Here is a 13,459-nt window from a genome sequence, read left to right as displayed (position 1 = left end):
CACAGTGGTAAAAAATGAAATAGGTGAAATGGTCCCAACAAAAACAGTGACTGAATAGTGCATGGGCATTGATTGTAGGAAGTTGAATGCTGCCACACACAAGGACCACTTTCCCCTCCTCTTTTTAGACCAAATTTTGGAGCGTGTGGCTAGCCATCCCTTTTACTGTTTTCTAGGCGACTACTATGGTTACTATCAAATTGAAATAGCCTTAGAAGGCTAAGAGAAGACCACATTTACTTGCTCCTTTGGTACTTATGCATTTCGTAGGATGCTATTTGGGCTTTATAATGCCTAGTCCACATTCCAAAGATGCATGATAAGCATATTTAGTAACATGGTAGAGGAGTGCATAGAATTTTTCATGGATGACTTGACATTGTTTGGAGTCTCGTTTGATGCATGCCAATTTAACTTGAATAGAGCCTTGACCCGATGTGAGGAAAAATGATTAGTTTTGAATTGGGAGAAATGTCATTTTATGGTACCCTCAGGAATTGTCTTAGGATATGTAATTTCTTCTAAAGGAATAGAGGTTGACAAATCAAAAATTGATCTAATCTCTAAATTGCCTATACCTAAGACCGTTAAAGACATCAGATCATTCCTAGGTCATGCAGGTTTTTATAGGAGGTTTATACAGAACTTTTCATCCATATCTGGACCATTGTGTAACATTTTAAGTAAAGAAATCACTTTTGAATGGACCCCAGAATGCCAAGAGGCATTTAAAACACTAATTAACAAACTCACTTCTGCACCGATCATGCTACCACCTGATAGGTCCCTATCATTTCAAATTATGTGTGATGCTAATGACTATGCAGTAGGTGTTGTACTGGGACAATGAAGAAAAGGTAAGCCTTTCGTCAACAGTGCTCAGATGAACTATTCCACGACTGAAAAAGAACTACTAGCTGTAGTCTTTGCAATCGACAAGTTTGGATCTTATTTGATTGATTCTCCTATTACAATTTTCACAGATAATGTAGCCCTTAAGTAATATCTTACAAAGAAGGATGCTAAGGCATAGTTAATACAGTGGATTTTACTTTTGCAGGAGTTTGACATCACTATCAAAGACAAGAAAGGAGTGGAAAATATCGTGGCAGACCATTTGTCAAGGCTGACATTTGAAGACAATACAAACACCTTGCCAATCAAAGATGAATTCCTAGATGATAATATATGTTCTATTTATTCTCTACCATGGTTTGCTCACATTGCGGAACATTTGGCTAGAGGTGAAATCCCGAAGGAGTGGAGTGCACAGGATAAGAGAAAGTTTTTGGTTGAGGTACGTAATTTTTATTGGGATGACCCATGCTTATTTAAGTACTGCCCTCACCAAATCTTGAGACGTTGTGTCTCCAATGAAGAGATACCTAGCATACTTAATCTTTGTCATACCCAGACATGTGGTGGCCACTTTTCTATAAAAAAAAGACTGCTGTTGCTACAAAAATTTTGCAATGTGGCTTTTATTGGCCTACCTTGTTTAAAGACACTAATACCTATTGTAGATCTTGTGAAAGATGTCAAAATTAGGTGTTGTGTCTTGGCGTCATATGATGCCTTTAAACCCCATGTTAGTGATAGAAGTATTTGATTGTTGGGGGATTGACTTTATGGGACCATTTCCACATTCTTTTGGTTATTTGTACATTATTGTGGGGTGGATTATGTGTCTAAATGGGTAAAGGAAGCTGTTTGTAGGGATAATGACAATAAAACGACCGTTAAATTCCTCAAAGAAATTGTATTGTCTAGGCTTGCTACACCACGTGTTATTATTAGTGACAGAGGCACGCACTTTTGCAACCAATCCTTTGAAGCACGAATGGAAAAATATAGAATCATTCATAAAATTTTCACTGCTTACCACCCTCAAACTAGTGGACAGATAGAATTGGCTAATAGGAATATTAAACAAATTTTGGAAAAGACAGTGAACACTAATCATAAAGATTGGTCTTTAAGATTAAGTGATGCACTTTGGGCTTACCGTATGCCTTTTGAGACTTCCCTAGGCATATCACCATATAGACTCATTTTTGGAAAGCCTTGCCATTTACCTGTGGAGCTTGAACATCGAGCCTATTGGGCTATTAAACATTTTAACTTCGACCTAGAAGAGGGAGGTAAGCTTAGAAAATTTCAATTGGCTGAGTTAGAGGAGTTGAGAAATGAGGCCTACGAGAGTTCTAGAGTCTACAAGGAAAAAATGAAAGCTTTTCATGATAAACACATTTTGAGAAAGACTTTTGAACCAAATCAAAAGGTGTACTTGTGTGATTCTAGACTCCACAAGCATCCTAGAAAACTTCGTTCTAGGTGTATTGGCTCCTTTGTGGTAACACGAGCTTTTGAAAATGGAACGATTTAAATTGAGGATCCTAATGATGTTCGAGTGTTCAAAATGAATGGACAGCATCTCAAAATAGCTTATGGGCAACCTGTGCCTACAGTGGAAGAAATTCCTCTTGCAGACCCTGTTTACCACCCTTAGCTTTACTCAGGTTTATCCTTCACTTTGTTTTTCTGTATATTAGTTTTAGATTTTTCTTTTTAGTATGTTTTGCATTCATTTTTAGGTTTATTTTTATTCCTTGCATTATCCATCCATTTAGATCTTTCAGACTTCCCATCATTCGAGCTCAAGTTAATTCACTGCAGTACTCAGGTGATACCTTTCCTTTTTTTTAAGACATGTTTATGCATTGAAGACAATGTAACATTTAGTTGGGGGGAGGATACATTTTGTTGTGAATTGCGTAGTAAATTGTGTAATCATGGAATGGTGAAAATTTTTGCTTGGACTTCTGATTTGCTGCATGTCTATCCCGTAGTAGCACAAAATATGTCATTAGGAGTTGATTGTGTTTATGAGAATTTGGATATCAGGACACTTGCTGAATTTCTTTTTGTGCACACAAGCCTTGTGGTAAGATGGTAGTTTAACACATGTAGCTAGAGGAATCTCCTGCTAGAGCTTTCTTGTGAGAGAATTGAGAGCCACATACACTAAAAATGGTAATAAGTGTTCATTGATTATGTGAAGTGGAAATTCCTTCCGAGAATAATATTGCACGGTCTGTGGTAAGACGGTGAATTATATTTGGAAAATGATTACAGTCAATTTAGGATTGAATTTGAGCTTTTAAACTAGAATTTCTTTTCATAATCCCCTAGTAGCCACTTTGAGCCAATACACATACATATCGTTTCTTTTCATGCGCCTAAGTTATTCATATCTTTTCGCATTGGAATAAAGCCTATATACATTTCTTTTCTACCCTTAGTGCTTCCAAGTGTATAGTGGGTATAAAATGATTATGTGAGAAGAAAAGTAACGGAGAAAGGTAATAAGAATTGATAAGTGTTCCGGTGAAGCGAGAAGATATGAACGGAAGAGAAACTTTAAAAAAAAAAAAAAAGAGGAAAAAATGGAAAAAATGATGAAAAAAAAAGAAATAAGAAAGTAAATTATTGTTGGGAATTGAAAGGTTGAGAATGCATTGATGTAAGGATTGATATGTTGAAATACTTATTGAGATGCATAGCTAGATACTTAGAAGTCCTTAAATTCATTTTGTCCTACTCTTCATATAATCTAACTTAACCCTTTTCACACCCTTTGCATTGACTGTTTTGATCTCAAATCGGTTTGTGGTAAGAAGTTGGTGAATTCTCAATTGGTAGTATGCCTATCATGTGATCAATGTTTGCTTGTTGCTTGTTCATAAATGTTTAAGCTTTCATGTTTTGAGTTTACATCATTCCCAACGCCATAGAGAGAAACCATGCACTAAATACTTTGATACCCATGAGTTATGGGGCTGGACCTTTAGATTGAGACACACTCGATGTTGCATGTGTTAGGGTTGACAGTAAGATGACTATGGCTTGACAAACACTCACACATTTTGTAAGTGCTTTTGATGTCCTGATGATCATGACATGGTTAATCTCTTGTGGTACTGAGTTCGGAAAGGGCGTGGACTATGGTTAAATTAGGACTTAACAATTTGAATTGAAGTGTGACCCACTCATTCAGTTGTCTTATTTTGCATTAAAAATTGTTAGGGAATAGCAATAAGTAAGTTGGGGATGTGATAATATCACAAATTGTTAAGTAATTCATTCATTTATACTTGTATTTGCATGATTTATTGATGTCTAAATACACTAAGTACCCTTATATTTTGATTTAGGTTGCAAATGAATGAATATGGCAAAAATTAGGAGAAAAGAGTGAAAAAGACCAAAATGGAGGAAAGTGAAAGTTCAGGGACTAAATTGCAATTTCCCAAAAGTTGAACCTGAAGGTAAAATGAAGATGCAAAAGATTTGAAGGCCAATTGATTGAAGAACCAAAGTTTTGGACCAAGGGAAACAAAAAAAGAAGTCAAGAATCGAAGAAATAAAGTTCGAGGACTAAAGTGCAAATACTCTAGACTTGTGCTTAACTTTATGATGAAGATTTGAAAGTGTTAGAGGTCAAGCGGATGAGGAAAGAGGTCAAAGGGATGAAATGTTGTTAAAGTATGATCACATCAATTCCTAGTCGAAGAAGTTACATCAATTTTTAGCCTCATATTGGGACTCGTTTTTGACATGTCATACTATCGAATTGGAAGATGATATTTGAAAAAAAGTTGTAGCCCTTTGAGTTAGCTTTCCAATACAACTTGAATCACCTCAATCGGATATCGAGAGATGAAGATATGTTCAAAATACTAAAAACTGTCCAGCAGAGAAAAATTTATACTATGCGTAACATAGGCATGCAGGCCTTGTGAACGCAAGATTCCCAAAATCTATTACTGAGGCCTAAACAAGTCTACTGTATGTATACACCATTAGAACCATGCGTACGCATGGTTCATTCAGGTGCTGAATCTCAGTTTCCTATTTTCGATCAAACTCCTGTGATAACTAAATTTTTCACAACTTTTAAACCCATGATCAACCCAGAATGCAGGGGGATGCCTCCAAACCCATTCTTTTCACCTTGGTGCTCAAGAAACTCTATGGAAAACTAAGGAATTTGGTGAAACTATGAAGGAATTCAATCGATTTTGGTGATTTCGACATCCTTTAATTCATGTAATTGAGTTTTTTCGTTGTTAAACAGTTTTAGAATCAGATTTCCATGTTTTGAATGAGTTTTGACATTAGTTTAACATTTATTAGAATTTTCATCGACCCAGTCACGCTTTTTCTATTGAATATTCGAAATATTTGTTGAATTGCAATTTCAATTACTTGAAATTATTGGTGTGATTCTCTACTGCCTTATGCCCATGTATATGGTCGTTTTTTTAATCTGATTTCAATAATTAATTGTGCGAATCTGTTTTTAGGAAACTTGATTTCTAGAATTACCATAGAATTAAATTTGTGCTTAACATTATATCTTCCGATTAAAGAGTTACATTTAATGTCTTTAATTAAGTAAAAATATATGAATTGATGATGTTGAATGACACAAACCGGTTGGGGGAATTCTGACGCTTTACTTTCATTAAAATCATTACAAATTTTGAGAGAACCACCACCTTTTGGACCCTTGGATTAATTTCCATCTCCCTGTAGATACGACACCTAAAACTGTACTTCAATTACCGCGTTATACTTTGGGCGTAATCAGGTTTGATTGTACTCAAGTGCATGAAGTTCTTCTGCCATTGCCTCTCTCTAACATTCATGCTTGACAGCCTCAGAATACCTTGTAGGAATAGAGATGGATGATAAAGTAGCACTAAGAGATGTATGAGAAAATCCATACTGATCAGGAGGTTGAGAAATTCTAGTAGAACGAAGAGGAATAGTGCCAGAATCCAGCTCATTCTTTAAAGACATTGTTTGAGCAGGTACAGATGGTAGGTCAGCCTCAAGAAGTGGCAAAGTTGGGTGTCGTCTTCCATACACAAAACTAGGCTTGAACTGTTCAGGAGTAAATGGTAGGTCATCAAAGTGTAGAAGAATATTTATCCCAGTCAAAGACTAAACATGAGTAGGAAAGAAATATTGATTTTCGAAGAACACCACATGACGAAATATATGAAATCTACTAGAACAAAGATTATAGCAAACATAACCTTTATGAGAAATACTATAACCTATAAACGAGCATATAACAGATTGAGTAGAATGTTTGTTGTGTTCATGAGGGGGCAAATGAACAAAACAAACACAACCAAATGTATGCATGTCAAGGTAGTTGAGATACATATGGTACAAACGATAATAAGGAGTCTTAAAGTTTTGAACAATGGAGGGCAATCAATTAATTAAGTAGACTGTTGTAGATAAAGTTTTGACCCATAATTTAGATGGAACAAAAGATTCAAGTAATAGTGTTCGAACAACATTTAATAGATGACGAATTTTTTGTTCAGCAACACCATTTTGTTGATGTGTATAAGGACAAGAACGTTAGGAGATAATGCCTTTTTGGTGAAGGAAGTCATAAAACTCACGAGACATATATTCAACTCCTAAATTAGACCTTAACACTTTAATGCCCAAAGAAAATCGAGTTTTAATATAAACGACAAATTGTTGAAATATAGAGAATACCTCAGATTTAGAGTGAAGAAAATAAGTATAGGTAAACTTACTATAATCGTCAATGAATGTAACCAAATATTTATAATTTGCATGAGATATAATCGGAGATATACTCCACACATCACTATGAATCAAATCAAAACTTCTTTCTGCCCGACTATCATGAGAAGAAACGGAAAGAGACTTACTCTTACCTAATTTGCATGTGAAACAATCAATATGAGACGAGATTTTATCTATATTGTTCAAATGAGATAAAACAAAAGAGTTGGGATGACCCAAAAGTTTGTGCCATACTTCACTCTTATTATTAACAATAGTACAAGCTATGGAAACAAATGGAGGAATAGAAAAAGGGTAAAGGAAACAATCAACCAACTTTAGGTCCCTTCGTGATTATCTTCCTTGACACCTGATCCTACACAAGACAGCCGTCATGAGAAAATCAAACAGGGGGATTAACATCTCAAATAGCATGAATGGGTAGCTTACTACCATTAGCAATTTGAATATATGAGAATCTTTTATATGTCCGAATATTAATAAGAGTATCAGAAAAACTAGTCATATGATTAGATGCACCAGAATCAACAAGCCAAGATGATCGTAGTAAGGAATCTTTACCTTGAAGCCCTAAGGCTAAAAAAGCTTAAATAATCATCTATTGGACCATTTTTGGAGTAAGGACAGATGAATTGCTAGCCATGGAAGTGGTAGGACCAACTGTAGCTTGATATGCATTAATCTGACTATTTTGAGGATGAGTAGGGCATTCTTTAATAACATGTCCTGGCTTCTTGCAGTAGTTGCAAAACTTTTTTGCACAGTGGGCAGCAATATGTCCATATGCCTTGCAGCCAAAGCATTGGACTTTTCGTATGTCTCTGCCATTGCCTTTTCCTCGAGCAGCATAGGCAACTTCATTAGTTGGTAATTTGTCGTGTTGGTAAGTAGCCTATGTAGCAAGTCGTTGATCTTCCCAAAGTAACTCTCCAAAGCACACATCCAAAGAAGGAGATGGATCATGATTCATCAAATTATATCGAATAGCTTCAAACTCATGTCGTAACTTCACCAAAAACTGAATTTTCTTGCTCTGCTCATGAACCTCTTAAACCGCAGCAAGTGAATCATCAAGTATTTTTGCATAAATCATATCAGCAAACTCTGCCCACAAGTTCTGAAAACTAGAAAAATACTCTTGAATGGAAAGATCGCCTTGACTATAAGTAGCAATGTCAGACTACAATTGAAATCGTCAGGCTGTGTTGTCCTGATGATCTTGAATGGAAAGATCGCCTTGACTATAACTAGCAATGTCAGACTCTAATTGAAATCATTGGGCTGTGTTGTCCTTATGATAAACCTTTTTCAAATATTCCTACATACTTTTAGCCTTTCTTATATGGCCTCAGATTTAGAACAATCAGAGGTTCAACAGATCCTAAAATCCAAGTCATAACTTGAGCATTTTTTATCTTCCTTGTTGCCAATTCTTTTAGATTTGTGGGAGCTGATTTGCCTTCATCTAAATGACCCCACAGTTCTTTTCCAGTAACAAATAGCCAAAATTGAAGTTCTCATGTAGAATAATGCTTACCCGTAAATTTTACACCAAAGAATTCCAAATTACTTGTAGAAATTGTAAAAGAAATTAAAAAATAACTCACAAGCCCAATTGAGATAATAGTTACTCCAATAGAAACAATAGGCCCAAAATCACATCCAACCAAATTAAAATAAAGAGGCCCAATGAAGAAGCCAAACTGCACAATAATGGCCCAACATAAATAAAGGAAGCCCAACACAAACACTGTAAATAGGCTCAATGTCCAACTAAATTAAAATAAAGAGGCCCCATGAAGGAAGCCCAACACAAACACTGTAATCAGGCCGGGTACTTACCACATTGTGACCGACCGATCTTCATAAGTCGATCAATGCCAATTGCTACAACTCACAATCAATTGAGGATTGATCGTAGACTACTAACCAATCAATATAAAGCCTGTGTTTGTCAATTGCACCCAAGATTTAATAGAATCGACAATTGCCTACTACAAGTAGCAGCCTGAGTTTGCCGACATGAAATTCGTGATAGCCAAGAACTACAAAAGAGGGGACCAAGACACCAAGAGAAAAGGCTGTCAATCACAAAGGTCACCGGAATCCAAGATCGATAGTCACCGGAAGAGGTAATTGCCTACTCCAAATTTCCCAAAGCCCAAGAAAATTATGTTATTGGCTTTGATACCATGTCAAACATAAATATTTTTTTATTTTGAATGATTCTTCCTGTGAGAATTGCTTCTATTAAATAGGAAGAGTATATTCAATTATAGGGCTGAATATCAATCATTACATGAATCTTGGCTAACTATTGGCTAACAAAGAAAGGAATATACAATAATATACAGAAATTATCCCATAATTCTATCCTACTAATATTCTCTTTTGTGAAAGCATTGCTGTAACATCGCTTTATTGACTTCAGAAATTCCCTAAACTGGGTTGTGGCTTTCCACTTTCCCTGCCTCTCTAAGCACACCTATTTTCATGAAAAACGCGCCCTCGATCAGAAGTCATAAAAACTAGCACTTCTAAATAACAAATAAAGATTAATAACCACATATCCTTATTAATTAAATGATTTGAATTGCAAAAGGAAGACATAGCATATTGTTTGCTAATGCATCACCCATGCACTGGTACATATCCATAAGCATATTGGGTACGATCCAAACAACAAATGGAGTTGGTACGCAAAACTCCACTTTGAAATAGTGGTGCTGAATCCATTGACATCTTTACCAATCAACTGACCGTCCATCAATATCCACCCAACTTTATACTTTATGTCACTATGACAATCCAATTTCATATACAAATTGAAAAAAAGAAATTTAAAAATAAGTTCTGATTTTTTTTTTTTCTTAGTAACTTTTTTAAAATAAGTTTTTATTTTATTTTAAATTTTTTAAAATAATATTTTATTTTATTTTTTTAAAATAAGTTTTTATTTTATTTCTTTTTTTAAGTAACTTTTTAAAATCAGTTTTATTTTTTTAAAAAAATAAATTTTTATTTTATTTTATTTTTTAAAAAAAATATTTTACATATAAGGTTACCATTTTATCCCTTTTAAATTAGTGAAAATTGTGAAAAGAAGTTGAGTGGTAATGATGAAACGTTATATGAAATTGGGTAGCCATAGTGAAACGCATATGAAATTGGGAAGTCATGGGAAAATAAAATCAAATTAGGTGGTCACAGTGATACTAAGCATAAAGATGGGTAACTATGGTAAAATAAATTCAAATTGAATGGCTATCGGTGAATTTAACCCCTATCTTTATTAATCAAACTATAGTGGCTCTTAAGTCTCTAAGAGACGCACTGACAAAATTATGAGTTTTGCAGCCCATCGGTGCACTTTCATATTTTTCATTTTGGTCCCCAAACTTGTCCCTACAATAATTTTCTCCTCTTTTTCCCAGTTTCCTCTTTCCATCTTCTTGACCCTTTCTTTAGCTCTCGAATTTATCTAGTCATCAACACTTTAGTTCCTTTTTAGTCCCTTATTCAAATATAGGAAGTCATCTAAAATACAAAAAACTCTAAATTAATAGAATTCAAATTTCCGAGCTTAACAATTATGTAAATTAAAGGAGCAAAGTAAGTGTAAAATATACACTTATCGATTATATTATTTCCTTTGAAAATAAAGGCAACGACAAAGACACTTCAATGTGTCCTATCTTTATTAATCAAACTAGCGTTTTGTTTCAGTTCATGATCCCACGTCACTTGATGACAAACAGATTCAGGCCCAATTGTATCTTTATAATAGAATTATCATATTTTTTTGTGTGTGAAAGCAAGTCAAATTTACTTACTCTTTACAAACATAACTTATGAACAACGTTTGAGGCTGTGATATTGATTTGCTAAAAAAATTATAAACGATGAAACGTGCTCTCAAATGGGAACTTGAGAGGAAGAGATTCATTCTTTGGCGGTTGGTTCCTTTCAGAAAATGTAATTAATGGAGTGAAAGTATTACTCTACGTTTTTGAAAAACAATTACTTTGGCAACTTAGACTTTGTGGGTTTTATCCAGTAGATAGGATAAAAAAGATTAGGCGAACAACGGTGTCACTTATGTATGATCGCCGTAGCTATCTCATTACTATTATCATGCTTGGTAAGTGAATTAAGTAACATGGACAACAATAAATCTGAAAAATAAAATAAAATAGAACTAAACTCTGTATACTAAATTTATTCTAATACTGCATGTGAAACTTTAATGTTTTATATTGCTAATTTATCGATGGACCACAGCAATTGGTTGGAACAACCTTAAATCATTTGTTATAGAGAACTTGCCTATCTTGCTAGAAACACAGCTTTGATCTTTTGAAGTCTAGCCACAACTTCCCTCATGTTGATTCTTTCTGTTGTAGAATCAATCAAACATTCTATCGCCAAAGCCAAAGTCGAATAGACACATTGCTCCTTTCTGGAGAGATTCTCGTCTTCTCTNGTAGAATCAATCAAACATTCTATCGCCAAAGCCAAAGTCGAATAGACACATTGCTCCTTTCTGGAGAGATTCTCGTCTTCTCTACCAAGCAAATTTGTGTCCACAACTTCAGTTATTCTATTCTCGTTTAATGATTGACTAACCCAACTTTTCAAGCTCATTTGTTCGTCAAACATCTCATATGTTGGCTTCTTCCTTGTATACATCTCCAGCAGCATCACTCTGTAACTGTAGACATCACCACTAGTGGATACTATTCCTTCAGTTCCATATTCTACATTGGCATTAAGCATTCTAAGCTTAGTTGATAATCTAAAAGGCTAAAACTGAGTTCAATTTTCACAAATTTATTTGAAGAAAAAGAAATAGATGCAAAATTCTAAACAGGGAACATCACCTGGTGCCATATATCCAATTGTTGCTAAGGTATTCGTAAAAGCCATTGACTCTCCTTTGCTGAAGAGTTTGGCAATACCAAAATAACCAATGTGGGCAACCATATCTTCGTCAAGCAGGACATTGCTAGGCTTCAAATCAGAATGTACAATGGGGTATGTATCACCATGATGGAGATATTCTAGAGCTAATGCAACATCAATTGCTATATTTAATCTTTTTAGCATGTCCAAGAAATAGTTGTGGGAATATAACCATTTCTCGAGGCTCCCATTAGGCATGTACTCCAGTACCAGTGCTTTGAACTCTGTATTGCTGCAACAGCCGATGATTTTGACTAAATTCCTATGACGAATGGTACTCAGTACTTTACTTTCTGTAGCGAAGCTCTTGGTTGCTCTTGCCTCTGGTGACTGCAAATTAAAAACTTTCACTGCAACATTTAGCCCATCAGAAAGTGTCCCTCCATATACTGAACCAAAACTTCCACTTCCAAGTATGTTGCTTTCACTAAATGCATTTGTTGCTTCTTGAAGTTCTCGATAAGAAATCCTTCTCCATTCAAGACGGAATGGAATTTCACTTTGGGGTACTGGCCTGTCCTGCTTACGTCTTCTTACTATAAACAGTGTCAGGCTCATGGCAAGGATTAATGATAAGGCAGGGGGAAGAATATATTTCATTAGCGTAACTACTTTCTTCGACCGTGATCTTTTATGAGTCCTTCCACACGGTGAAAATTGTTGTCGACTTTCACTGCAAAGAGCATAGTTCTGCATAAACGATTGATTACTGAAGTTTGCAAAACGTCCCCCACTGGGAATCTCTCCCTCCAATCTGTTGTGGGATGAAATATTCTAGATAACTGAGTGCCTCTAATGACTTTGGAATGTTTCCAGAAAAGTTATTATAAGATAGATCTAAGAATTCCAAGCTGCTTATGTTTCCCAGAGACTCAGGAATAGATCCTTGAAATTTATTATGAGCAAAAATTAGCCAAACCAATGATTGCATACCGCCAATAGAGCTTGGAATATCTCCCGAGAACTGATTCCAAGATAAATCTATTCTGTTGATGGCCCTCAAATTTTGGATCCCCCAAGGTAGGGATCCTCTTAATCTGTTCGAGGACAAGTTTAGTATCAGAAGATCATTTAGGTTCCAGAAGCTTAAAGGTAGAGTAGACTCCAATTTGTTGGAGTCTAGGTTGAGTGTTCTCAACGATTTAAGCTCACCCAAACATGTGGGAATTGACCCATAGAGCATATTGTCACTTAGAACCAAGTCCACCAAATTGGTTAACTGGCAAAAATCGACGGGGATATATCCGTCATGTTTATTCTGGACAAAATATATACCTTGAAGATTTGTTAATTTTCCAATTGTTCCAGGGATGAATCCCATCAACTGATTGCTAGCAAAGTTTAAATTTACCAAGCTGCATAAGTTTCCAATCTCAGGAGGAATAGCGCCCTCAATACTGCATCCAAATGCTTTAAGTACCTGAAGAGAAGTAGACAAATTCCCAATAGAAGCTGGGAGGATACCACTCAGCTGATTTAAAGATACTTCCATATACTTCAAATATTGACAATTTGTTAACGAAGAGAAAAATCTCCAAGATTCTCCTGTCAAATTATTTCCTCCAAGCAGAAGGCGTCGTAGAAGTCTTAAATTACCAAAGTCTGGTATAGTTCCAGTCAACGAGTTCAGTCCCATGTCTAACATGGTCAGCTTTGAAGCATTGATGATTGAGCTTGGAAATACTTCAGTGATTCTGTTGCCACCCAGATAGAGCTCTTCAAGATTGAGAAGTGAAAGTCCCATGGTTGAAGGAAGATGGCCTGAAAACTGATTGTATGAAACCTCCATCACCTTCACTGTTGATATGTTGAACATGGGAAAAGGGATGGAGCCGAATAAACCATTGTCATAGACAAA

The 13,459-nt window shown here is 35.5% G+C and overlaps 1 protein-coding gene across 1 annotated transcript; it reads right to left on the bottom strand.

Moving 5' to 3' along the window:
* Positions 1–10,847: 10,847 nt before the first annotated feature.
* On the bottom strand, positions 10,848–13,390 carry LOC111383516 (probable LRR receptor-like serine/threonine-protein kinase At3g47570). The gene is made up of 4 exons (XM_023007630.1): positions 12,521–13,390; positions 11,520–12,375; positions 11,179–11,396; positions 10,848–11,094 (listed from the first exon to the last, which is right to left on the bottom strand). The coding sequence occupies exons 1-4, from the start codon at positions 13,388–13,390 to the stop codon at positions 10,966–10,968; spliced, it is 2,073 nt and encodes a 690-aa protein (XP_022863398.1). The 3' UTR covers positions 10,848–10,965.
* Between the last annotated feature and the right edge of the window lie 69 nt (positions 13,391–13,459).

Source organism: Olea europaea, unplaced genomic scaffold, assembly GCF_002742605.1.
Source record: "Olea europaea var. sylvestris unplaced genomic scaffold, O_europaea_v1 scaffold2706, whole genome shotgun sequence".
NCBI classification, from domain to species: domain Eukaryota; kingdom Viridiplantae; phylum Streptophyta; class Magnoliopsida; order Lamiales; family Oleaceae; genus Olea; species Olea europaea.
Note: the sequence above shows the minus strand (reverse complement) of the source record. Positions and strands in the feature narration are given on the sequence as shown.

Bases quoted from the DNA above. Each gene is read 5' to 3' on its own strand.
- LOC111383516 (XM_023007630.1), bottom strand. From the start codon at position 13,390: ATGGAGGTTTCATACAATCAGTTTTCAGGCCATCTTCCTTCAACCATG. The intron at 12,376-12,520 runs GTTTGGCTAATT...TCAGTTATCTAG, and splicing joins TTGGCGGTATGCAATCATTG to AATATTTCATCCCACAACAG. The intron at 11,397-11,519 runs GTGATGTTCCCT...ATGCCAATGTAG, and splicing joins AATTGGATATATGGCACCAG to AATATGGAACTGAAGGAATA.